The sequence below is a fragment of the Semicossyphus pulcher genome, unplaced genomic scaffold (genome assembly GCF_022749685.1).
Source record: "Semicossyphus pulcher isolate SPU_LCO1_2020_fin unplaced genomic scaffold, fSemPul1.0.p SCAF_20, whole genome shotgun sequence".
NCBI classification, from domain to species: domain Eukaryota; kingdom Metazoa; phylum Chordata; class Actinopteri; order Labriformes; family Labridae; genus Semicossyphus; species Semicossyphus pulcher.
Window position 1 is genome coordinate 6,757,267 of NW_027211694.1, and position 27,908 is coordinate 6,785,174.

At 41.4% G+C, this 27,908-nt stretch overlaps 1 protein-coding gene across 10 annotated transcripts; it reads left to right on the forward strand.

Moving 5' to 3' along the window:
• The first annotated feature begins 26 nt into the window (after nucleotides 1-26).
• On the forward strand, nucleotides 27-27,866 carry mybpc1 (myosin binding protein C1). 10 transcript variants are annotated; one of them, XM_069670870.1, is made up of 34 exons: nucleotides 27-284; nucleotides 4,604-4,630; nucleotides 6,923-6,994; nucleotides 8,031-8,246; nucleotides 9,240-9,287; nucleotides 10,890-10,931; nucleotides 11,452-11,493; nucleotides 11,924-12,034; nucleotides 12,821-12,969; nucleotides 13,079-13,196; nucleotides 13,279-13,330; nucleotides 13,909-13,965; nucleotides 16,720-16,886; nucleotides 16,989-17,121; nucleotides 18,315-18,323; nucleotides 18,639-18,763; nucleotides 18,855-18,960; nucleotides 19,216-19,382; nucleotides 19,503-19,668; nucleotides 19,748-19,854; nucleotides 19,957-20,093; nucleotides 20,295-20,454; nucleotides 20,536-20,640; nucleotides 20,723-20,911; nucleotides 21,517-21,651; nucleotides 21,771-21,938; nucleotides 22,090-22,178; nucleotides 22,254-22,449; nucleotides 22,554-22,693; nucleotides 22,787-22,946; nucleotides 23,358-23,494; nucleotides 23,903-24,089; nucleotides 25,415-25,453; nucleotides 27,014-27,101. In XM_069670870.1, exons 1-33 carry the CDS (start codon nucleotides 263-265, stop codon nucleotides 25,432-25,434), a joined length of 3,759 nt encoding a protein of 1,252 aa, XP_069526971.1. In that variant the 5' UTR covers nucleotides 27-262; the 3' UTR covers nucleotides 25,435-25,453; nucleotides 27,014-27,101. The 10 variants fall into 10 exon arrangements, with proteins under 10 accessions (XP_069526971.1, XP_069526967.1, XP_069526968.1 ...); XM_069670866.1 differs by lacking the exon at nucleotides 25,415-25,453 and having other exon boundaries at nucleotides 27,014-27,866; XM_069670867.1 differs by lacking the exons at nucleotides 18,315-18,323; nucleotides 25,415-25,453 and having other exon boundaries at nucleotides 27,014-27,866.
• The last annotated feature ends 42 nt before the right edge of the window (nucleotides 27,867-27,908 follow it).

Below are 27,908 nucleotides of genomic sequence, written 5' to 3' on the forward strand. Positions count from 1 at the left end.
CCCTCCTGGATCTGTCACTGGTCCTCCTCTCTTCCCCCACTGAGATTTCCAACCGTATCCCTGTGCCCTCCTCATCTCCCATCACTCTGGTCCGAGGGGTCCGAGAGGTTCTTTGCTCTTCTGCTCTCCCATCATCATATCTCTCCCTCCTGGACCTCCTGGTCTCCTTACCTGGCCTCCTGTAGAGTCACAATACTCTGAAGGCACCTACCCACCTCAACCTTTTTGACTCCTTGACGCTTTCCTTGGGACACGGCTCAAGATGCCAGAGCCCACAAAGAAAGGTAGGAGTGTTGAAAGTGAGGATGGGATTAACATGTTGCCTCTTGCAGTAACAACAAAGCATGATATAACCACACAAAACATCCAAGATAAACTTGCTGAACTGCGTGATTTCATTAACTTGATAAATTGAAAAATTCCTAACTTTACAATGTTTAATGTCGATGAGCCATATTTGAGCTTTTTACAATCAAACATGTTCAAACCAATTCTGTTTTTATTCCATGTATGATAGTTTGCTGTCTTTGTTTGAGGGAAGCAAAGTCAGGCGATACTTGGTGCAGAGAGCTCCATCACTTTAGAGCTCATCTGCCAGCTTGTTCATAGGAATCCTCAAAGTGACTTTGACAGTGGTATTGTATTACTGATGCATGCGTTTCTACCATCCCGGAGGGGCAAGAGAAGATTTGAGGTTTATGAGCAGATACTATTGTTGCCAGGAGGGTTGGCATACTGGACTGTTCCCTGTGATCCGGCTGGAGAGAAGACACGATGATGAATCATTGTGGAGGAATGTTGATGAGTGCCCTGTCGGACACAAGTAAAGAGCTGTGAAGGATGATTTCATGTTGATGAACTGAGCATGAGGCGGGCTGTATGAGGATAAATAATAACCAGATTTTGTTTGTCTTCCCAATGATTGATGGGAACCATGAAGGAATAAACCCCTTAGACCTGCCCTTGCCCATAATTCAACTCCATATTCAACCACTCAGAGCAACCTAACCCATCCCCTGTCCCACCCTCATGTTGGATCTCTACTCTACACCAAAGCGTCAGTCATCTGTACCGCCACGTCCATCAACATTCCCTTTTAATCCCCTCTTGTCTGTCATTACGATATGGTATTACTCCCACCCTTCCCATTAGCTCAGCTCATTGGGGGTCTGCTTTCAACCCAGACATGACCATGTAGAGAAAATGGAACATTTTGTTTAGATCTTGGAAGCCTTCCTGATGAGAGCTGATACAAGTTGTTAATATACTCATTATCCTCTGGTGGGCCATTGATCCATCTTGGCAGTTCCGACAGGCCAGACATGACTTGCACACGGACACAATTATCTGTACACAAGACATCTATTTCTTGTCTGTCATTCCTGGAAGAGGAATCTTTCTGCTGTTGAACTAAAATGGGTTTCTTTCTTAGCTTTTTGTTGCATTTTTGAGTTTTTCCTTGTCCAACCAGAAAGGTACCAGACAAAATTCAAAAGTTCTTTGAGATGGGATTGTAAATTTGGGCATTATAATTATAAATGTTATGACTTGAAAAGGTTGAATAACCCGCGCCTTTCAGAAAGTAGACGCTTCCAAGAATTAATTTATGGTAGCTCTTTTACTGGCAATGGTATGGTTAGGGAGACAAACCTTGGAAACTTTACCAAGCCAGCTGCAGGTTCCAAAATCCTGTTCCTCGCATAAAATGTTGGGTCTTGTGTGGTCAAGAAAGAGTAAGAGTTCACAACTATCAGAGTTCCTTAAATAATATGAAGCTCTGCGTGGTCTTTATTGTTATGCCCCTTTGTACTGTTGATTGTGTACATCACAGTTGCCCCCAAAGTGTTCATCCAGTGCCATAAACGTCCCTGATCCCTTCAGAGACAAAGCTGAGAGGAAATAGAGGCAGCAGATTCCAGTCTGCTACAAACACTACCCATAAATAGCTCCATAGCCCAGAGCAGCAGATAAATGGGGGTAGAAAAGTATTGTTCTTAAAATGAGTCTGAACAGCTGAAGAGAATGAGGCCAACACTGTTGTTTTAGATACCCCACTCTCAAGCCTTTAAAAAGTCCGAACCAGAGATGACGGTCTGGCTGAGTTGCCCACAGATCTCTTGGGACCAGGATTCTTGTCCCTGGAATAGTTCAGAATGAGCGCACTTTTAATCCCCATCCCTTGTTCCCTGCCATCTCCCTCTAAAGCCACCCAACCCCTCCTCCTCCACTTGTGCCACACTCCAGAACAGACATCTCCCTGCCACCCTAACAGCAGGATGGATCACTCAGAGGTCAGGCACCTCATCATTAAACCTCTAACCCTGTGCCCAAAGGCCTTACGGTACTGTCCTCGCTGCTACCCAGTTTGGGGTTTCAGTCATGGACAAGCACATGTCTTCACCTCATGATATTTATTGTCACTAAGGCCCATCACTCTCCCTGGGCTCTGTCCTCTGTGGCTTTGTGTTACACAATACCACCTCATAAATCGGACCCATGGTCAGACACAGGGGGAAAGCCTGTCATCAGGTAATTGGCACCCAAGTGCAGCTCTCACCTCTCATCAGACACTTAAAGTCTTATGGAAGTTCCTTGTTAGAGTCCTTGTCTGACCAGGACAACCACAAACAAGGTATCAGGTTAAAATTAGGGACCACAACAACAGTATCATTAATGTAGGCTCGTGTTTGTTAAAGCAATAAAATCTCTATATTAGGAAAAATAAAGCTGCCGGCAGATTGTCTTAAATGGGACTCTGTATGAGCCCTTCTGTCTGCACGCCAGCAGGGGCAACAGCTGAAAATACCTGCAGCCCTGTCAGCTGCACTGGGAGTCCTCAGAGGTAAAACAAAACCTTTCTCCACTCTCATTATCTCTATGTTGATGAGACAGAGATGCAATTCTTGGGTGCATGATGTGACCCTACAGGATTGTGGCAGAGTGGCCGAGTGGCCAACGGCGCATTGTTTTGAAGTGAGGTGAGGAGTGTGGCTAATTTTGACAGGGAATGCTCAGTGGGAATCATTACAAATGGAGGGATATCAGAAGGGAAGAGACGATGGGAGAAAATTGCTGTCAAAAATGGTCGATGGACATATGTGGGATTAGGGTTGCAGTATTCATAGACTGGCTGCAAACAGCTGGCAGTGAGAAACAGAGGCTCTCTAAGAAGGGAACCAAGGTTTCTTTAAATCTAAAGGTACTGAATGAAAAGCTTCAAGTCTCAGAGCATAGGCTGAGTTTTGAAATTCCAAAAGCACATTAGGCAAGTTATGTCCTTATATATTTATTCCTTTTGGGATAAAATCTGAAACTTGCAATCAGCAATACTGAGTATTGACATTTAACTATGGTATTCATTTTGGAGAGACGCATCCTCCTTGTACAGACCTTTGTACTGACTCCAATAACAAACTGAAATATGAAAATGAAATATGAAAATGAAATATGAGCTTTCAAGTGTGGTCACTTTTATTTGGTACTCATACTTCCCATTGCCTTTCTTCTAACAAATGTTAATACCCCAAATTAGTAGTTGACTGAACATATGCCACTCATGCAGGCCTTGCCTAAAAATCAGTAACCTTGACTAGTTTTTCAACATCTCTAGACTTGTTTCCCTGTATTGTTTTCTACTTGACTGTTTGGGTAGGGCAGAACCAATTTCTGTTAATTACGTTTAACAAGTAGGTTTGTCAGTTAGTTGATTTCTAACTGCTGCAAATGTGATCAGACAATGGGGCAGTTGGCCTTGTTCATGTTCACCATTCACTGTACAGATATAGAGTAATGATCAAGGTGAGCAAAGGGTTTGCAGCGGAGATATTTCTCTTGGGTTCTAAGCTTACTCCAAAAGGCAACTGGACTTGGTTGAAGTTCTTGAAGATGTTACATCTCTCATCCGAAAGGCTTCTTCAATTCTCTTGGATGTGCATTGGCCTTTCCTCAGCTGGCTCAGTCTTGTCTTCATCATCAACAATTTTCACCAGACTTGGAAACTTAAGCTTAGTATTCAAGTTCTTGCATTTCGCACATGGTATTTTAATAGCCCCCGTTACTTGTAGTTTCATTTTTGTATGTTGTAATGTACTTTTTACTCTTCTGAACAAGGACAGTAAAAGATAAGGTCGCTCCAGATGTTACATGACTGAATTCCCATGAGTACTAGACAACCTGTCATGGCTCTGTGCTCCACTAACCCACTGATAATACATCAGGTTAATTTTTTAACCCCATCATGGCATGCCAAATGTTGTATGGATGCTTTGATCTGTTGAGGCCCTGCATTACGCCCTGTTGCAGGTCTTGAATGTCGTATCCAGACGTGTATCTGTCACCACCCCCCTTACATTAGCTTAAGTCTAGACGAGGCAGAGGGCAAACAAATGGTGTGTCATGGGGGCCTTCATCATAATCAGTTAAGACTTCATGTTGTCTAAGAATGAGGAGCCGGTCATCCAACGCAAAGATGATACGGCTTAGCAGTAAATGGACATCAATGAAGGGGTCGATGGGTACGAATGGAAAGAAAGGTTTGTGTGATGGCACTAAAGAAAGATCTCGTCATGTGTGACATTGATGTGTTTTGTTTTTCTTTCTTCAGATGAGACGCCAAATGGCCAGCCAGAAGGTGAGTGGACGGCAGTAGACATCTAATCTCCTCCTGTCACCTCAGAGTCTAGCAGATTAGAGCTGCTCAAAGGATGCACAAGAGCATACATACATTTGTCTACATTTTCTTTCGAAACAAGGGTAGTATAGTACTTGAGAAAAAACAAACATGCTCACTTTTGGAAAAGAATCTCTCAGTGCAAGTGTACCCATCAAACATCAAGCCATGTTTGCACTTAGGTGCACAGGGCAACACCATGCATGTCTACACATGTAACATGATGATAGCAACTCTTAACTCCGCGTGAATGCGCAAACAAAGCCGCATAGGAGTGTAAATGTGGAGCCAATAGTCGGCAGTATGGACATGCTGCTGTGGTCCGAAGTGATCTGCGGCGACAACCAAGCTGTCAGCATCTCTGACATTCCTCTCGCCAGCCAGCTGATCCCTCCGTGTTGATTCAGCTGACGCCCAGGCCGCCCCATGTGAGCACGTTGCTGGCATGCAATTGGCTTTTTGCCGGCACTGGGGTTTGACCTTGGAGCCACAGCATCTTGAGGCTCCAACATGGCCAAGGGGAGAGCTCGGCTTTTTTAGGGTCTTACTGAAAATATTCCTGTTGAAACTTGCTCTTAGTTATTAAAGAAGCCAGTAAGACCTTAGTGGTAGTGGCTCATGATTTCTAGTATCATCACAAGGGTTTGGCAGGTAAGTGTAAAACATGTAATCCATGCACATTACCTACTGAGTTATTTGATTATTCAATAACATCAAAAGCCTTGAGTTACATAACTTGTTACAACTTACTTGGCCAAAATCAGTCAATGGTACTTAATATACTTCAGAGCCATGACACAAAACATCATATATTCTTTGTTAAGCACGTTACCATGCAAATAATAGAAATTATTTGCTTACAATCAATACCTAGTTCTTCCCCACTCTTTCCTCTGCATACTGATTCAATCAAAATTCCTTTAGCACAGCAAACAACCCGGCCTTAGAAAAGTCAAAGCAACAGCATTATCCAACACTGGTCATAAGGTGTGTAACAACACATGGACATATGTGTGTTGTAGGGATGCACGATATTATCGGCACGTTACTGGTATCGGCCGATATTGGCTTAAAAATGAACTATTGGATATCGGCCAACACGCCGATATCCGCCGATATAATTAACCGATAAAATAATGGGCTGCTGGATAATTGATTAAATGCCCGACCTCGGCGCAATGTCCCCGGCGCGAATAAGACCTGCACGGCGTAGCGTGATGATGTCACGTGTGTCTACCTGCAGCATGAGAGAGTTAGAAGCCAAAATGTCCGTGGTGTGGAAGTTTTTCAAAGTGTCCAAAATAGATAGCAAAACTGCTATTTGCAATGACTGCGCAGCTTCGTGATGCGAGGAGGAGCCAAGGCAAAGTCTTTCAACACTACAAACTTGATTAACCATCTCAAGACCCGTCACCCCGACCGTTGTAACAAATGTGATAAGAGTATCACCATTATACTGTATGCTAATTCCAATACAGAAGAGAGTTGATGATCTCTGAAATTAGGTGTGGGGGAAAAAAATATCGGTATCGGTAATCGGCTAAATGAGTTGTAAAATATCGGCATATCGGATATCGGCAAAAAATCCAATATCGTGCATCCCTAGTGTGTTGGGAACTTGCATTACACGATCTGTTAAAGCCATTTTCAGTGCAAGTCCTCTTGTTGCCGATGCAAGCAGAAGTCATTTATAATACTTTAGACTGCACAACAATGACTGACAATGCACGACACTTTCAGCAAGTGTTGCGGTGGTGCTGCAACAATCAGCAGGTACATTTTTACCCGTTGATGCCTGCACCATTGACACCTACAGCAACCTGATGGAAGTTTAAAGTATGATTCAACCTTCAGCCTTGGTACTTTTTTTTAGCTTGGTGTGTTTATTAATGTGGATTTAATGACATTTGCATTATCCTAATCTTGACATATTAACAGCACATTTTATACATTTTATTAGCAGGAACAATGAGTTTATTCCTGTGTTTGTCAGTGTTGTATCAAATGTGAAAATGGTTTAAAAAATTGATTTTTGTGATAAAGTGTGAATGCCAACATCGTAGCCTTAATATAGAGTCAATGGCTTTCATGCAGGAAGGTGGGTGAATGCTGATATGTAAGTCAGAACATGCTTTTGTGTGTTTTATGTATGTCTGTTTGAGTGTGGGACTGAGAGAGGCATTGCAGATGCTGAAGCTTTGTGCTTTTGAAAAGCAGCTGTTCCATCGACAACTATATTTGTCACATGCTCAGAAAGTGTTGCCCCAGACAGTAACGCTGCCCTGCCCCTACCTGAGATTTCCCTGGAGGTATCTCCACCCCCAGGTGGGTAACCCTGATGCCCCCCTTTACTTGCGCTAGAATGTTTCATTCTTTTGCACATCACACTCACATCACGTGTTCGTTTGGTGTGTGTCATCACAATTTTTTTCTCACTTAATTCACACTGAGAGGCCTGAAACTGCACTTTTCTTGCGTAGGTATGACTGCTCAACACACCGTTTGTACACGAAAAAAAGCCAATGAGGTCAGCTGTTAGACAACCACCCCACTATAGTGCACATATCCACATGCCTGTATTGTTTAACCTGCATTTGCCTTAGCGCTAGGCTAGCTGTCACTAACCTGTGCTGTGGCTATCTTTTTATTTGTGAAACTGTATGACATATTGAGTCATCATACAGGAGGCTAGAGAGGGATGAGGGAAGTTGGGTTTCACTGACTCTGTTGGCTCTAGTGAAAGGCCGGGTGTCTAAATTTAATGGCACGAACAATCAGATCATTTCATTCATCCTAGTTGAGTCAGTACATCCCTGCATCCCTGATCACTTTACAGTATAGATATGCAATGACCAGATAGATGCTCCATTGGTGCAAGCGATCAAAAAATGAGACCATACCTTTGGTCCAGACTGAAATAACTCAAATATTAAATGGATTTCCATGAAATTTAAGAGCTAAGTGCTAAGAGAATGAAACTTGACTTGATTTTGGTGACAATCCAAGTGCCACATGGGAAAAAACTCACGGTCAAATACAGTTTAAACTAATTGGGTTCCCATGAGCCTCAAAAACATTACGACGGTGAAAATGGTAAACATCATTCTGCTAAACAAAAGCATGTTAGAAGGCACTTTTGCTTACTTGCGTTAGCATTTAGCTTAAAGAGTTGCTCTATCTGGGCCTCACAAAGATGATAAGGAAGTGAAAAGTCTTAATCTTTTTACTTTACTCATTTAAATATCATTGGGGCTCTCTGGTCATTAGCTATTGATACTTGCCTCGTTTGGGCAAGCATTGCTTGCAGGGCTGTTATGCTCGATGCTTGCTGCTCCAGCCTGGCGCTTTGTCTGCTGTACAGAAGCTGTAGCAGAGGGGCAAGAGCCAGTAGAGACTGATGGGAAGAAACCAGAGCCCACAGAGCCTGAGCCAGTTCAGGCTGTGGTGGCTCAGGAGCCGAGCCCCGCTGAGAACGGCTCAAACGAACCACAGCCTGTCGAGGTTGGGGTAAAAGAGCAAGCAGAGTCCGCTAACACTACTGAAAAGGAAGAGGGCCCTTGCTCTCCCCCACCTCCTGGTAAGTATACTTCCTAAACCTTAGTCTGTCCCATGTCTCTCTGAAAAAAAAGCATGCTTACCCCTACAGTTCTTAAAATGCCAGTGGAACAAGCCCTGACTGCCTTTCTACTCATTACAGCCACTACATGGCTCAGCAGCATGGCAAGACACTTTCTTTTACTTCCCTGCTAAAAATGCTATGGACTCCACTCTTGCCGTTTGAAGCCATGCATTGAAATATGTATTGCTTTTATGGCTTTGATTGCATGCAGACTTCAAAGAAATAAAAAAGTATACTTGCACCTGAGGACTTAATGGTGCAGTGTCTGAGTTTTCAGATGTCTAATATAGACTAATAAATAAGGACTAATAGATGAAGTACTGATTCAATCCTGAAATGGCAAACTGAAGGTGATGCAATTTGTTTGCAAGGTGAGTCATCAAACTCAATTCTTAATTAAATAATCCAGAAACATGAATGTAAAAGGCAATAGGAACAAACATACGTGCACTAATTACACATTAATTTCCTGGTTTCCTTGTATCAGTCCTGTTAATATAATATCTTCAGCTATAACAGCTGAGATTCTTTGAAGTTTCTTGGGATTTTTTAGCTTTCGTTGGCGTGCTTTTGAGCATCTTCTGCAAATATGTGTTGCAGCTACTGCTTCAAGGTTATCTTTTACGCTACGTCAGTGTGTGTGTGCGCTCTAGAGAGCTGGTGCTTTTCTTTTTGCAGCTTGAGAAGCTTGCGGCAATGAGCACAAAACCTTCATGACCCCACACTGTTTTAGCTCATACACACAGTATTTAGGGTCAACAGGGCACAAATCATCTTGAGATTCTGGTCTCACTCTTCCTTTCCGAGAGCTGCATGCCATGTCCCATTCTTTCAAGTCTTGTCTCGCATGTGATCGATGGCCTTGTTGGCCTGCCAGTCTTGTGTCTTGTTGGCTTGCCAGTGGAACTTGTTGATAGGTGGGTGTACTTGTCAATGACACCTTTATTGCAGATGATGATGAGGCTGCAGCCACTACCCCATCCCCAACACCCCAAGCAGGTTGGTATCCATAACAACCCTCACTAGTTCCTAATTTATTCCTTTCACCTCACCCTTCAAGGATGCTTCATCTTAAGTCGGACACAAATCTACCCCCATGGCCTCATTAGTCTTATGGAAGATTGCTAATGTACTCTTGAGCTACCAGTACGGCAAGTTGACAGCTGGTCAGTTACATTGTGGTATTAGTTAGGGATCTAAAAATAGCAGAATTAAATGTTTTATTCATTCGTCAATTTAGTTCTGGTTTGTAATGTGGAATTGAGGTTCACAGATTATGTCTTGTAATCTAGGTTTTTAATCTAGTAACACAAATACACTGGCTCAAAACTACTCCACAGCTTAAACGGTATTTTAATGTGAAATCTGTGCACGGACATACATGCTGTAAATGTGTGATATCTACATGCAAAATTACAAGCACATCAACCTTTATTAACTCATCTCAAATAAAGGTATGGATGTGAAATGTTATTTCACATCTATATATTATACACACAAAATAGATACATGGTTGCTTTCCGTGTATATGCATACAAACAGCACCATATTGTTTAAATCTTGTCTCTCTACTAAAAGGGAATGCTGCAAAATTTTGAATATGTTGTTTTTAAGTCCGAGGACAGTAAGTCATACATGTTGCTATAAATTATGGTAATGCTCCAAACTTAACAAGAGTAATTTGTTAATGAATTACACCTTATTATAACATTGAGCTCTGGTTTCAAACGTTAGCTATTGTTGCTGTATCGTTAGCTAATGCTGCGTTCCAAACTTTTCTGGGAATTGGCATTACCTTTTATGTTGATACACTTACTTTCTCTTTATATATATATTCATATGCTTTTTATAAAAAAAAAAAATACTCAAACATTTGGGAAATTCACTTATTTGCTGTCTTATTAATAATGCCATCTCTGTGCGCAAGCTAGCTACTTCAGTATTTAGCCTAGCTTAATGACTGGAAGCCATAGCTAGGAAAAAGCTAGCCTCTGTGTTTAATAAAAGACTTCCAACAACTTTTAAGCAGCACATACCACACGCTTTACCTTATTAACTTCCAAACTAGCCCCAAATACACCCAAGACTCAGCTAAGTTTTGTATAGCACTGGTATTGGTGTATTGTCCCCATTAGGACATCTGCTGGTCTACTTGCTGGTCAAAATTTCCTTAGTTTGTGAGGCAACTGCCAGTTAAACAACAATATTACACAATGTTATCAACCAAAAATATGTATTATATCAAGGTCTACATGCATGATAAACACAAAATTGCTTAAAGAAGACAGCTAAGAATTGGGAAGCGGCACCATTGTCAGAGCTAAGCTAACTTTCCCTCTGCCTTTAGTCCTCATGCTAAGCTAGGCTAGATGTTGTGTACTGTTTTGGAAGATACATTTGTTCTTCTAATCTAAATCTGGATAAGGCAGCTAATTAGTGAATTAACCAAAATGTCAGAGCATAAGAGTAGTACTGATTGCTTATATTTCTATTTCCCTTAAAGTTATCTGTGACCATTTCTGACTCTATTGAGACCAAACTATCGAAAGTAGTTCATCATTATCCTGATTAATTTCAATGATAACTGTGCTTTTTTCACAGAAGAGGCCAATACACTCAAGAAACTCTCAATTGAGCTGCCTAGTAAGATCTCTCTGTTAAATTCTACCACCATTTTAGTACCAGACCAGTAGCTTACTTAAAATTAGAATAAAAGACCGTCTGAATGTAGGAAACATGTTGAAGACATGTTTATTCCTAGATATGTTTTTGTGTGTTTAGAAGTTAGCTTTCAATAGGAGACAAATAAGATCAAATTAGCCATGCTAACATATTACCATACATTACACATCTTTATGTTTGTTAGGCTTTTGTCATGCTTTTTGTTTTGCGTACACATAAATAGCAATTTATGTGATTACATTTGGAATTCTGATCATCTGTTCATCTTAACAGTCATATCAAAGTTTAACACTCACAGAGGAACGAACAAAGCATTGTTTTTTTTTCAAATCAGACCTTTGATTCAGAATTCCTCGCGTAAACGCTTGCATATCTGTTATTGCTTTTAGCTTTCACTTTCTATGAGTGTGTGCTTGCTTCAGTGGACTTTACAGTACTATTTTTTACAATATGCTGTAAATTTCTCTCTGTCTTTGTTTAGATGATAGCGTCCCTTTGCCAGAAATGGGGAGAAAAGACTCAGGTAATAAAGTGGCAGTCTAAAAAAAGACTCGTGTGGTAACTTTGTACATATTTTTTCCACAGTCCAAGAGGAATTTCGACTGGTGTCCTGAAAATCAGAATGTGGCTCAACCAGTCAAACTGAGCCTTGGTAGCAGTTAAAAAGTATAATGTGGGATAACTTGTTCCAAGATTTCCTTTCTGTGCTTCATGTTGTCTCTGTCATGCTTTCAATGTTGCCCAAAGCTTAAATTGTGCTGCTGTATGAGTTGTGATTGCTGAAAGTGAGAAAACGTGTCTGTCTGTCTCTATAACTCTACTCGGGTACAATAAGACTAAAACTTTCAGATCTAAAGTGAAAGGTGGGTGTATGAATTCCTCACTGTTTTTTTCTCTTAATAAATGACGATGGAGAGCACTGTGTCATGTATGTGTTTCTCGTAACTAACCAGTGTGGTCTCTGGGAGAGGGCCAGGCGCCCGAGGACCTGGACAAGCCTATCGACACCCCGCCGCGGTCCACCCTGCTGATAGAGAGCCCCCAGAGTGCTTCGGTCCCTGTGGGTGAGTGACAGCACAACAAAAAAGGGTTACAGAAGAAATTCTGGACATTAATGTAATTTAAAGGATAAAATATTATCCCCTTGACGCACAGGAACTACAAGCTAGCTACCAATTATGGGTCATGACTGTGTTTGTGTTTGAGTGTCCTTGCATTTAGCACTCTTAGCTGCTTTTCACACCAACAAGTCCCTACCTAGCTTCTATTACTCTGCTAGCAAATTCATGGGGAATTAAAGGAAAGTGTTTGACATTTTGGGAAATACGCTTATTTGCTTTCCTGTCGGAAGTTAGATGAGAAAATTTACACCACTCTTATCTGTACAGTAAGTATGTAGCTGGAGCCAGGGGTCTGTTCGATTAGCTTAGTTTAGCTACCATTAGCTTAGTTTAAAGACTCACAACAGGGGACAACAGCTAGCCTCTAAATCTCACGTGAACACATTTGAACTCATTACTGCCTGTGAAACCCCAAACTGATCATTTTCGACTTTAGTCTTTGTATTTTATTTTGAAGGATGTGTATCTACAAAGCTATGTATTCCCCTAGTTCTGGTCTTTATGCTAAAGTTAGCTTACTGGCTGCTGGCTCTAGCCTCACTCATTATGATCCTTAAAGGCCAGATATGAGAGTGGTATTGATCTACTCATCTAATTATCCAATAAAGCTAATAAACAAATTAGCTTGAATGTTGAATCAACAAAGACATAGACATAGTGCCTCCATAATTGTAGGTTTTATTGCATCAATGGTGTATTGATTGTTCTTTTGGACTGTTTGATTACAAGGTGGAGATATAACCTTTGTTGCCAAAGTGGAGGCCAAAGATCTCCTCCGCAAACCCACTGTCAAGTGGTTTAAAGGAAAATGGATGGATCTGGCCAGCAAGACAGGAAAGCACTTACAGCTGAAGGAGACCTTTGAACGCCTCACAAAGGTACTGCACATCCAGGCACCAGCCTGTCTCAGCCCCGACGTGAGCACCACTTTACAGTCACAAGCCAATGGTGGTGTTATAACAATGCATATATATCACTCCCTGGCAGATCCACACATTTGAGATGCACATCATCAAAGCCAAAGATAACTATGCTGGAAACTACAGGTGTGAAGTCACCTACAAGGACAAGTTTGACAGCTGTTCCTTTGACTTGGAAGTTAAAGGTTTGTTAAAGCATCAAAGTGCATTATATTGATTCTAATATGTCAACAGAATACAGACAAATGTGTTTTTACTGTCTTACAGAAGTTGAACAGGGCTCACAGAATATTGATATTCGATCAGCTTTCAAAAGAAGGTAAAGAAAGGAGTGTGTGATGACATGTTGATATTGACAGGAAGTCAACAGTTTACTTTTTTACTTAGTAAGTTATTGATACTAATAAAAGATGCAGTAGAGAAATAAAAAGTGGGATGAATCTTCATCTACATGAACTAGTAAAGTGTGATGCGATGGTTGTAATAATGTCATTAACCTTTTCTTAAAGGTAATTACAAATCAACCAGCAAACTCAAAATGTAATCAAAGGCCAACTCTTGCCTTTTGAATCTCCCTTCAAACAATGTATTTGGAAAGCAATGCAAAGCATCCCAGTTTCACAATATTGCTACTCAGAAATGTTGCTTCAACATTTCTATGGCAATATTGCCTGGGAACGCTCCTGAAGTGTCTTACACAAAACACTTTGTTTCAAACTTTTATCTGGAAAAGACCAAAAAAGAGGTTTGTGTAAGCATCAATCGTGGGTTAGCTTAAAGCTAACGGATCGATTGACTTCAGAGACTTTGCTTTGTGTTGCTCTTTTAGCATTGTTTTGTAGTGTTACTGTTTCAGGTCTGATTAAATCTTTATTAATCTCTCCTTGTTAACAACAGCAGTGAAGGACAAGAAGATGCAGGGGAGCTTGACTTTAGTGGTCTCCTAAAACATAGGTGAGAATCACATCCCGACCCCGAATGGATTTTGTCCTTTCCAAGAGTTTTTTTTTTGGATGTGCTTCTTTTCTATTCTTTCAAAATTCTCCATCTGATTTGTAGCAGGCTTCTGTAAGAGTGGCAAGCACATATCTACAGATGATACATTATACTATACCAGGGGTTTTCAAAGTTTGGTAAAACAACTCCCATAGGTCTTTGGGGGATAAATACAGGATGTATAATTTTGCCAACTTTTGGTAAATTGACACCATTAGCAGTTCCTGTTTGCAATGTAGCCTCAAATTAACTAAAGTAAGACTAATTCTGTAGTCAAAAGACACATAATTGGTTCTTTCTTGTATTTATGGATGTTTGTTTGAGATAGACATTGGCTATAATGGTTCCCTCAGCATAATGTCCATGTAGACAGATTTGGGTTATGACTCTAAGAAAGAACTTGGGCAAAAATAGTACCTTCATTTTTTACATACACCTTGGTCAGTTTGAAAACCTCTGGGCTATACCGAAGCTACTAAGGCGGCCATGATGCTTTTTTTAGATGATACAGTGCAGCGTTTATTCGTCAGTGCAAATAGTCCTAGGCAGTGACACTGTTCCCCGGCTAAATTACACATTTATTTTGGGCTTGTCTCTTCTTCTCCCCTACATATTCAGAAATCAAAGGTTAGTAGAGAGAAACCAATAGGTTTTTAAACGATTAGACCTTACTGCGGGTGAGTACCGTAATCCTGTAGAGTTCCCAGCATGACATGTAGCTCTAGGAATTGGACGAGCAAGAGTGTTGGCCTACTGTAGTACGGTAACACTTCATTTGAAGGCAGCATTCCTAACTGCTCTGTCGGCAAACATTAATGATGGAAATGGGCCCTGCGTCATAAACACACAGGGGGCAGCTCTTCATCAAGCCGGTGAAGGCTAACGCCACCTTCATGAGGCAGAGTGCACAATTTTGAATCATTAATGACGTGCTCGTGGGCCATGGAGAAATGATGCTGTAAAATAGTGTTATCGCTACATTGTCGTTTTATTTCAGCTTAGAAATATGAGGCAAATACAACGTTTATTTCGTAATTGCCTGAAAATAAACACGAGAAATAAAATAGATTGAAATAATATTTACGCTATTCACCTCAAAACCTTTCGGACATTTGGGAAAATGTCTCTGAAAGAAAGGGCTGACTGAATGTTCTTCATATACGCTAATGGACACATTCATGTCAAGGGCGACGTGTTTATTAACTTGTTCCTCACAAATCTAACATCTCCTAAGGACAATGTCATTACCTAACAGTGTCGGAGCATCTCTGAAGTGATCACTCAAACCAACTACAAACAAAGGGATGGGCTAGTACAGACCGGGAATATGGAGGACGTTGTAATCCTTATTAAGTCTTTGTTGCAGGTTACCCTTGCATCCCTGCATGCTGCATAGCGACATGTTACTACACAAAAAATGTTAAGCATTGCATTGTGTTGACAGCAACTCCTTTATTGATCTGTGTATGCTCTTGTGTGCTATGTTAGCCCTACAACATGAATCAAACCCCCTTGTGTCATTTATACCTTAAGTTCTGGTTTAAGTGTCTTAACAGAAAGAAGTCAACCAATATAGTTTCCTTAATTCAGCTCCCCTTCCTTTCCTTTCATCGATCTATGCATGCTAGAATCCTTGAAAAGCCAATTGACAACCATCTTGTTTCCCCAGAATAACACTTGATCAATCAATCAATCAATCAAATTTTATTTGTATAGCGCCAAATCATAACCAGGGTTATCTCGAGACACTTTACAAAAAGAGCAGGTCTAGACCGACTCTTTGTTAAGTTATTTAAAGAGAGGCCCAACATCAATCCACCATGAGTAGCACTAAGCAATTCGGCACATTGGCAAGGAAAAACTTCCTTTTAACAGGCAGAAACCTCGAGCAGAACCAGACTCATGTTGAACAGCCATCTGCCTCGACTGGATGGGCCGAAAATGGGATAGAAGGAGATGCAGGATAGAGACAGGCAAAGAGAGCAACAACAACATATGTTCTTGTTACCACAACAACATATGTCCTTGTTACATGAACAACAACAGACACATACTTATGGTTGCAATGCCAATAATAGTGGTAGACTAGGGTGAAGATTAGCAAAATAAATAAATAAATTAGCGAGAGAAGCAGAGTAATGATAAAGGCTGAGGTAATCGTAATTGTAACAGTTGAAGTCAACAGGTCTACTATTAGCATTAGCAGCAACAATAATGATACTATGGGGAAGGCTGATGTTGATTATTGTTAGAAATACTCCAGCCATCGCTATTTCACTAAGTTGCTGACATCAGAACCGTAACTGGTACCTATAGTTGTGAAAAGCACGGCGCGTCCATCATGAACCCCTCCAAATAAACCACGATGAAGTGACAATTAACCATCTAAGCAAATTAGAGAACACCTCTGTGTTTTGTGTTAATTGTACTTCTACTCCTTTACAGCTAACGTTTGACGCCAGAGCTGACGCCAACACACAGGTGTACAGCTCAATACGCCCATCCCTTTGTGTGACATGTCTTGAGGAACGCTGTCCATGGAAATATGATATGCAAACACAAAATGGCCCAAACCAATGAAACATTAAGCACAATAAACAGCTTCTATAGTTCCCTTTTAGAGAGATTTATGAGTAGTTCCTCAAGACACGTTGCAAGCACCCGTCTATGAATCCTACGCTCACATCGCTCCCTTGTATCCGGCGCCAATAGGGAGCCTAAACAGCAGGACGATGCCCCAGATGTCGACGTTTGGGAGATTCTGAAGAACGCAAGACCAGATCAGTACGAGAAGATTGCCTTCATGTACGGCATCACAGATCTGAGGGGTCTGCTGAGGAGGATGAAGAAGATCCCCAAAGAGGAGAAGAAAAGCGAAGGTAAGTCAGTGTTTACCAAAGTTTGAAAGTGCTCCCTGGCTGCAGGTGAATATCTGGCCAGAAGGGAAATTCCAAACCGGTTTTGATCTTTTCTTTTTAAAGCTTTTGCAAAGAAGCTGGAACCAGCATATCAGGTGGATAAAGGTGGGAAGATCCGCTTGGTGGTCGATCTGGCCGACCCCACGGTTGACCTGAAGTGGTACAAGAATGGGCAGGAAATCAGACCCTCTCCAAAGTATGTAACGACATTTTCTTCAGTCGTCCTTCTGTGTCGTTTCCCCTTCAACAATACACAAATGAAATGTTTCATTTGTGGTATGTTCCTTCGTTACCAGTAGTCTGGTATGTGTTTTCATTTTGTCAATGAGAAACACAATGGTTCACATGTTCAAGCTAGAAAACATATCCATCATAGACCTATATTTTCAAATGTCCACATAGAGAGTGGCTTAGTAAGTATTTCATCACCTATTCCGTCTTGTGAACCATTGCCAGTAAACAAATAACATCCTCTCGACTCTAATGTGGCTCTATTCAGATACAACACAGACTCATGCACTCACACAGAGCTACATTTGGGTGTAAAAACGGTGTATAATGTCGATTACTGTCTTTAATTGTCATTGTCTACTCTATATGTCCTCCTCCATACAGGAAAAAGGTGGTACCTCCTTCACAGGTCTTTAACCTAAGTCTGGCTTTGGAGTAAATTAAAAAGATCTGTGTGATCTATAAAGCTGTTAAGTTATATTGACAATGAACAGAATAACGATGTGTAACATGAATGGAGGCGTCCTCCAGCTCCCTCTTTTGGTTTTACAGTCCACAACTTACGGCTATGGTTAGGTCTAACCACTCTGATCAGCTACATTTTAGAGATAAAGCTTAGATATACCTACTGTGTCTGCCTTCCCTGTGACAAACAGCCGACAGATAAAGTTAGCAGGTTGAGCATAATGGAGCATTAAGCAGCTAAAGAGACAGGTATTTCCAATCGTGGTTGGTGGAAACCAAAACGGAGTTTAAAAAAAGGGATAATTAAAACATTTATGAGGTGTGAAGAAACATTGTAAGTGTTGTAAACTAGATATAACTGTAAAGAAATAACTAACCTTACATACAGAACTTAAAACTTCAAAGCCATTCAAAGTTAAAGCCATCTGGGAGGTTATTGCTGTTTTCTGGTTTTGGTCTCCTGTCGCATTTTCTCCAGGGCTCCCTGTTCAGAAGACTTCACTATAAAACACTCTGTCTCTCTCTCTTGACATTACTGCTGACTGCTTAAACCCATCCAGGCATGATGTCTCTCTTTGTCTCGTCTTTGTCTACCTGTCTGTTGTATCACGGTGCTCCTTCCTGTCTACCATAACCCCTTCCTGTACACTCCCTGTGCTCCGGCCAAACTCTGGATCCACTGCTGACCTTAAGTCAAAGGAAGTAAGTTTGTTCGTCCAGACGATTCTCCCGTCTCCATGAGTTTCGGTGTGATCCCTCCCCACTGTCAAGCCTGACTCTTGAGTTTTTGAAGTGCACTTGATGCATGCTGAGTATAATAATGATGTCGCAATCCTGTACTTTGAAAACAGTGCTTTACATTTTGATATCTATAATAATACTCAGTGATTTTTGTTCTATCGTCTTTCTTTCACTTAATATCTTGGAATGATATCCATCCTTATGTAAAGATGACAGCAAATTGACTCAAACGTAGTGTGCTTGACCAGTTACATGACTAATGAACTTCCTGTTTAGGTATATTTTTGAGCACAAGGGCACACAGAGGATTATGGTCATCAACAACTGCTCCATGAATGACGATGCAGCTTATTCTGTGGCTGCTGGGGACGAGAAATGCGCCACAGAGCTGTTTGTCAAAGGTATCTGGATTAACCTTTATTTAACCTATAAAGAACTAATCAGATATGCTGCGTGAAGTGCTCAGTTTCTTCTTCCTCTCTTGTCTTATAGAGTTGCCAGTGAAGATAGTTAAAGGTATTGAGGCTGTGAAGACTACAGTGAATGAGAGGATTGAGCTGGAGTGCGAGGTGACAGAGGAAGGTGCTCAAGTCAAATGGTAAGGCTTTCTCAATGTGTCGCAAAATTACATATTTTTTAATAGCTTGGTGAGAGGCTTTGAGGCTTCTTTTGGCCTTCATAATTGAGTGGTTATTATATGTCACAAAGCATAAAATAAAAGTGGTAAGATACGATCGGATAAGATAGAACAGGATACGATCGATGATCCTTTATTAGCCCCAAAATAATTTGTACATTTCTGCCGCCCGCTTATCTACAGCTTGTGTTCTTTAATTGCTTCCCCTTCCTTTAGGATGAAGAATGGCGTTGAGGTACCAACGGGAGTTCGCTCCAGATACCGAGTTAAATCTGAAGGAACAAAACACTTCTTGGTTATAGATGACGCCTCCAGGGAGGACACTGGGACATACTCCATCATGGCTTCCGGTGGCACATCTGAGGCTCACGTACAGGTTGACTGTATGTACCAGTTTGACCTTTTTTCATCAGTTCTGTTTCTTTGAATGATTTCCAAAGGAATCAATATTAATAGTTTGCTCTGTTCTGTTCTGTACCCATTTCATTTAATCCCTTCATTAGTGAAACCATTGAAAGTGTACCAGGACCTGCAGGATGCGACGGTGATGCTTGGGCAACCCCTCAAGCTCCACTGTGAGATTTACCCAGGCAACGTCCCAGGCCGTTGGTATAGGAATGGACAGCTGATTCAGCCCAATGACCGCATCACCATCATACACAGAAACAAGTGTGTATTATGTGTCAGGCTCTGTTTAATGAAAACTGATTTCTTACTAGTGCTAGCTAACACTGTCTTGGTGTTTAAGGGTCCATCGTCTTGAAATTGAGGCCAGCTCCCTTCATGATGCCGGAGATTACACTTTTGTACCTGAGGGATATTCACAGAGTCTCTCTGCCAAAATTCACATCATTGGTACACAACCCATGCTTTATTTAACAGGACAATTTTGACATCTAATATAACATTTTCTTTTATAACATCATTTTTAAAATGACGTGCTTTGACTTTCTGCAGACCCACCAAGAGTGCACTTGGAGAGCTTGAACTTCCCAGACAACATGGTGACAATTGTGGCAGGAAACAAACTTCGCTTGGAGATTCCTATTAGTGGAGAACCAGCACCCAGGGTGGTGTGGATGAAGGGAGAAAGGGTGAGCTATAGTTAGTCTTAAAATTTTCTATAGGATAAGGCTAAAAATACCTCCTCCCTTTAATATCCTGTCTCTGGAGCTCTTTGGAAGAGAGGAATAAGATTTATCAGGCTTTGCATGCGCAGTAAAAAAAGTTGTTGGTTTATTGTTGGTTTTGGTCTTTGGACTTAGATCTAATTTTTCCAGCTTTTTTTGTCTCAGGTTATTCTTGAGTCGGGCCATCGTGTCCGAGCTGAAACGTACGGTGACCAGACCAGCCTTACAATTGACATCACAGAGCGGGAGGACTCGGGCAACTACAAGATAGTCCTGCAGAATGAGGCTGGTGAAGCCACGGCCAGTGTCAAAATCAAGGTTGTCGGTAGGTGATCATCATCAATCAGAAAACCAGATGGGGACTTGCATAAGTGATTCTTGAACCCTAAATCTGTGTCTTTGGCAGACATCCCTGACCCTCCAGAGGCTCCCTTGGTCCCCGTGGTGGGCGGAGATTGGTGCTCTATGACATGGGAACCTCCAAAATATGATGGCGGTTCACCAATACTAGGTAAACATTGCATCAGACTTATTGCCATAGGTTAAATGTTTGAGTTAGTGTTAAATTACAAAGTTCTGACTATGCTCTAAAGGCTACTTCATTGAGAGAAAGAAGAAACAGAGCTCCAGATGGATGAGACTGAACTTTGACCTGATCAAGGAAACAACATTCGAACCCAAGAAGATGATTGAAGGAGTTCCATATGAAGTGCGGATCTTTGCTGTCAATGCCATTGGTGTGTCCAAGCCCAGTGAACCATCCAAAGCCTTTACTCCCTTGGGTGAGTAGCTCGCAGAGTAGCCCTGAAATCTCCATGAGTAGCCATTTACCAGTCCAAACACTGGCCTTTAAGATGTTCCTGTCAATAATCTGTCCAGGAAAGCATTACACCAGGGTACACTTTATCTAACAATCGTTTCATAATAATGGAGGAAATTTTAAAGAGTTGGCCTCTGACTGTGCTTGTATGATCTGCCCTTGATACCCCCGTTCACACAGCTGTTCCTAACCCTACCTCACCATCCCAAGCATTCTGACTGTGACCTCCACCAGACACGCAAGAGCTTTAGACGATATTAAATATGTCTTTATAATGGCTGCCAAATCATCTGAGGATTAGAGGTTTAGGAGATCAGGTCTGTCACAGGGTTCAATAGGAGTTAGATATGATTCAGAATACAAGAATAGAAGGCAAGAGCTGGGACTAATGAGATCTGAAATGGAGATTGATAGCATACCAGCCAAAGAGAGAGAGGCGCCTTACCCCCGCGTTTGTGACTTGCCAAAATAGATGTTTTCCGATCTTACTCATATACATTGTTGGGAAATAACTGAGGAATGGTGGCGATGACCCTTCTGATCTCTAAAACCTTTATCTCCTCTCAGCTGTGACCAGTGAGCCCACCATGCTGGTTGTGGACGACGTCACTGACACCACAGTGACCGTTAAGTGGCGTCCTCCAGAAACTATCGGAGCTGCTGGTCTGGACGGATACTTGGTGGAGTACTGCATAGAAGGAGGTAAGACAACCTCGAACAGACTCTTCTGTTCCTGCGCTAGAAAGTTGTAAAATCAAACCCCTCATTCATGCTATCCTCGGATTTCCCCATTTTCAAAGTTAGGCTGTTTGTCCCTACAGGTAATGATTGGATAGTATCCAACACGGAGCTGACAGAGAAGACCAAGTACACCATCACTGGGCTGACTCCAGGGTCTAAAATCACAGTTCGAGTCAAAGCCATCAATGCTGCTGGAGCAAGTGCCCCACGGACTCTGCAACACTCCATCCTGGTCAAAGAAGTTATTGGTGAGCTCTGAAAACGCCTGTTGGGTCTGCTGTAACTTCTCCAACAAGTCGATTGTCGTGAAGGCAAAAATTGAAACAAACATTGATACTAACCAAATGATATCTAGAATCGTTCCTCACTCACAAACCTTATGGTCTATATTCTCTTCAGAACCACCCAAGATCCGCGTCCCCCGACACTTGAAGCAGACATACACTCGGAGAGTTGGTGAAGCAGTCAACCTTGTAGTGCCTTTCATGGTAAATACATCTCTGAATAGATCATCACTCTCTGCATTTGTGAGCTGAATAATGAACTTAGTTGGATGTCTGCAGGGTAAACCCAGGCCGAAGGTCACTTGGCTGAAGGAGGGCAAACCCATTGAGCCTACACATGTCAGCATCCGCAACACAGACTGTGACAGCATCATCTTTATCCGCAAAGCAGAACGCAGCCACTCTGGAAAGTATGAGATGACTGTGCAGGTTGAAAACCACATGGACACAGCGATTATTGACATCCAAATCGTAGGTGAGTGAATGGATTCTCTCACATCACAGTGTTTGGAAGTCTTGGAAACAGCATTGAATGAAAAGAAAAAAACCTTACATGGTATGAAATTTTTTGATTATTAGACCTACCTGGGCCTCCTCAGTGCATCACGATTGAAGATGTTTGGGGAGGAAATGTGGCTCTGGTCTGGACTCCACCAAAAGACAATGGCAACGCTCCAATTACAGGATACACTATTCAAAAAGCAGACAAGAAGACAATGGTAGATGATCAGTCGTACAAAATATACTAAACGGAAATTTGCAGATTAATTATATCCAATATTTACTGTAACATTCCTTGATCTGCTTTCTAGGAATGGTACACATGCATTGAGCACTACCATCGTACCTGCATCACCATCACAGAGCTGGTGGTGGGGAACGAGTACTTTTTCAGGATCTACGCAGAGAACATGTGTGGCTTAAGTGAATCTGCCACCCAAACCAAAAAAAGTGCCCTAATCGTCAAAGAAGGTAAAACTGACTGGTCTACTGGCGAGTGAATGTTTGTGTGGAAGAGTGAGAAAACATTGTTCTTGACTGTTAATGGTTACTAATAAATTCTGATGAGGGAAAATGTTTCCAAAGTGAAAACTTTGGAACAAATCACATAGGAGTCACATTGAAAATGTCCGTAATGTTTCATTTTCTGACCATTTCTCCACAGGTGTTACCTGAAAGGTACTGTCAGTGATCTTTACCACCCTTGAAATCTAACTGGGGTCGGGCAATGACTGACAGGCCCTTAAACCGTGGTGTCGTATACTCAGCCATTTATAAACCAAAACACGTTGTCTTTCCCTCATCACATAGGGATTTCCCCACATGATACCGCTCAGCACCAGTATCATGCAAAACCCCATTCCTTTACCCTTCCCCCCGCAGGCATGCAGGTGAAAACGCACGACTTCAACGACCACGACTTCAAGGAAGCGCCAAAGTTCACGCAGCCGCTGATCAACACTTTTGCTGTCGCCGGCTACAATGCTACGCTCAACTGTAGCGTCCGTGCCAACCCAAGGGTAGGTGGGAGGACCAGGTAAAAGTATAGATTATGCAAGACACAAAACAGGTAAATATACAAGCTGATCATGTTGGATTATGGCACTGATTCTCTTACTAGTGTACCAAAAAACAGTGTAAAACAGTATTGTATCAGCCACTAAAGGATGGATCGAATAGAGTGCAACTTTGTTTTCATTATTATATTTTCTGCCAACATTTATATTGGTCATTTTGATCATGTACTTCCAAATCCACCACAGATCAGGAAACATCCTTAAAAATGTAGAGCAGTTTAGACAACTGGATTATTTGCTATATCATAATTAACCTTTGTGAAGGACTCTATTCCAACATTATAACTGAGGGATGTCTGCCTGCTGGAACAACATTATCATGCTGCTGACATTTCTGTTGTCCGACTGCAGCCCAAAGTGATCTGGATGAAGAATAAGATAACCATCCTCGACGATCCACGCTACCGTATGTTTAGCAACCAGGGAGTATGTACTCTGGAGATCAGGAAGCCAAGTCCCTACGATGGCGGCATGTACACCTGCAAGGCCATAAATGACCTGGGAGAGGCCCAAGTGGACTGCAAGCTGGAGGTTAAAGGTCAGTGTGGACCCAGAAGCAAGCTCGATAACTGAATCTGGTTTCCCAAAGCCTTTGGGGGGTTTTGGGGGGGTAATTTCTTTGGCACTGCTTGTTTCCAGTGTCTCTACTGAAAATGTATCTCCTCCATTTTGAAGATCATTGCTTTTTCACCAAAAAAGACAAAAAGTTAGAGGCTAAAGTTACTTTGGGAAACCAGCTTCACTTGGGTACCATAGTGTTTGATCTGTACAGTCTACTGAAGGGCTCACGACATGGGCGGTGGACATGTAAGTATGTGGATTGGGTTGCACCAGCTATTCGTAAGTGGACTATAAGCTAATTTCTGGTGATTTACCAAATTGGGTGGCACCATTACGAGGTAAATAACGTCTTAGCTAGTGGAAACATTAGCAATGTAAAAATTGGTTGCTAGGAAATGTTTGAAGCTTCGCCTAATCACAAGCAATAAGCTATGAAAACAGGAAGTCACGGTAGCATCATGAGCTGTAACAAATATTAAAATGAAATTCAACAGCTTAAGCGGTACAAAGGATTGATAGGACTTATTCTATGTGTTTCAGAATAAGTAGTACTCATTTTTTGACATATGTGTGAATCTAGCTAACATTTATCAGTTGGGCTAACGCTGGGCAAATTTGAGCTACTTTGTGTTGTTTGTTGTTAAATGTAATTGTAAAGCATTTTAATCAATTGTCGTCCTTTTTCTCTTTTTTTCCCTTATTGAGTTAAAATTGGTAATTTAGCAAGCTAACGCTAACTCTGACAGTTAGCTTGATTTGCTATCCAACAATTAGACTTGGGAGTTATTTGGTACAAAGTTAGTAACTCATAATTTCTAGGTGGAAACATGACATGACATGTTTAGATTATTTAGGCGATGGGTCTATTTCCTTATGAGAAAACTTGGCAATGTTGGAACTTATGAACAGCTGGTGCAACTGGCTCCTGGACACCATTTTCGAAAAAGATAAAATAATGACATAATAATAATCTGTTCATTTGTGTGCGGTGCACATAATATCTGGTGACACTTTCCATCGCCACCACATGTACAGGTTTATCCCCCCATGTTCCAGCCATCTTGTTCATCATCACAACGCACCACATCAACACAGTCTGTCACTAGTCACATGTCAGTAGGCATAACATACAGACGTGTAATGTTTTTGTGTTGTCTTAAACTATTCTCCACAGATTCCAGTGCCACACAGTTAACTCCTCATATTAAAGAGATCAGTAATAACTCAACTGTATTCCCTGGTATACACATATAACTCCATGTAAACATTTTGTTAACCCCTCTTCTCTTCTCTCTCCCCCAGTCCAAACTCAAGAATTGTGAATGTATGTTCTCATATAAGGTAAGCTTTCATATGGTTTTGGCATATGAAGCTTATGTCATTCATTATGCATCATTCAGCCAGCTTGTGACATCGCTTTTCTCAGTCGGAAGTCAGCTTTTCTTCCTCAGACCCAGAGAACAAACGCGTGAAATCTGGCATTAATGAAACAAGGCTGGCATGACAGCTTCTCCCCAAATTATTCCACAGTTTTGCTCAGCTGGCTGAATTTAACAACCCTGTTTTGAATATTTTCTTTGACTGCCATATTTCTTTGTAATGGTGTGAATTCAAAGACTACCTCTCATGTATTTTGTGCCACTGATAAGGTGAGTAAAGCATTTTGCCAATTTGCTAACCTTTGCTGAGAAATACAGAGTAGCGTCTGTGAATTTAGTGCTATGTTGATATCTAGAAAGCCATTTTATGCTGTTATGAAAAAATATATAGGATCCAAGCAAAGCACACTAACACTGAATATTATCTATATTCTGTTTGATGCTGAGCGATGAGGTGTGAATGCACAATAGTAGAAAGTACAGTTCCTGTTGTATCCTTTAGCAAAACAGTGGTGGAAAAAAAGTACATTTACTGGACTATGTCTATTTCAAGAAAATTTGGATACTGTGGAAAGTACGCAGAGAGTCAGAAGAGATCATCGTGGCAACTCTGTTATCGGCCTATTAAATATGAAGCTTCAGCACGCAGACAGTTAGCCTAGCTTAGCACAAAGACTAGAGCCCTTTTTCCCACTGGTCAAAAAACCCACTAACACCCGGCTTTTTTGCTTAATGGGAAAGGTTACAATCGGCATTCAGACTTGAGTCAAATAACTCTGCAGTAGACCTGGGTAAAAATCGCCTCGGCTCCAATCGGCATTGATGGGAACACAAAACAAGGGGCGACAAGCTAATCTCCGCCCCCTTTCCGGCGCGATGCTATGCTCCATCGGAAACTTCTGCGACTCCTTGTCATCTCAGCTACAAATTCCACCCGTCTTCGTCCGAGCAGCGCTCGAACATCGTTCCAAATTTGTCGCCACTGAGTTTGACAAATAGACTGAATGAGATCCAACCACCGTAACATCTTCATTGTTTACTAACCCTGTCTCCGGCGCATTTGTGACGTCAGACGGTGACGCAGCACAAAAGAGACCGAAAGGAGTATACTCCACTGGCATTTATAAGCGGGTCTTCCCCTGACCAGGACCTCTTTTTTGTTTCTTTTTCTTAGCTAAAATGTAGAATGCATATCACTAGAGATTTACTTAAAAAAGTACCTGAATGCTTATTCCACCACTTGTGTATGCTTCATTAATCTGGAATTTGTCAAAGATTTCTGCCCTGCATTGTATTTTGGTGGAATCAACTTTGCTTCTGCAAGCCTGAGCAAATATAGATTTACAAACTGAATGTGCATTAGGTACATGAGCTACTCTCACAACCTGTCTTCTTTCCTCTCAGCCTCTCTTCTTTGCATCCTGTTTGCTCTGCTTGATCTCTTCTTCTCTTCTTCCTCTTTCCACATCTGCCTCTGTTTCCCCAACAATGCTGTAAAACATTTTTTCCTTTTGCCCCCCAGGAGGCTTCACCTTCTACGAACTCATGCAACGCGGAGTGCCCCTACACCTGATTGACAAGTACATGAACGAGCACAAGATTGTCGACCAGGAGAAGTAAAATTGGACAGAGTGCAATGAGACACTTTAGCTTTGCAGACAGCTGCCGCCACTACTGACGCTCTACTCTCACCTACTGAGGTCAGCGGCCTGAGGACGGATGATGGAGGGACGGCGGGACAGGCGGATGGGTGTTGGGGAGGGTGTACTGTCTGTGGTGTGGCATGCTGTGTGCAGATTTAAAGCTAGTTATCCAAAAAAAAATCAACTTTTTTGTCACCCTCTTGTGTTTAAAAGACTGTTTCAGCTCACAAGCATGTCAGCAGTGTTTTGGTTCAAACTTTGATGAGTACATGTAGCATGTAAAACACATATATAGCACAGTTATGCAAACCTACAGCATTTTCATGTTAATTCTTGTTGGGAGTGTCTGTTGAAGGTGATAAATCATTTCTGGGATCTGAAAGAAGGAGCAAAGTGAATGTATAAAAAAGGTTTAGTGTTTGATTGTTATGTCACAACTTCTATATGGCAGAAAAAATGAAACAAGGCCAGAGAAATGTTGGATAAATGTATGTGTAGACTCTTCTAACAAAATTCACATTAATATTTGTTTATTTCACTTATTATCTGTGAAATTTATTCATGTCTAATAAGTGATACATGATGAGGTTACATACAGTCCTTATGTTGCATGATGCATTATGCTTTTGGGATTCATGTTGGACTTGTGGATTGATTGATGCTCAGTCGTGTGCATGCCTTTACCTTTGTAATTATGACCCATGGATTACAATAAAAAAGTAATATAAAAAACTTTTGGACTGTTTTGTTTTTTTGTTTTAGATAAATAAAAGG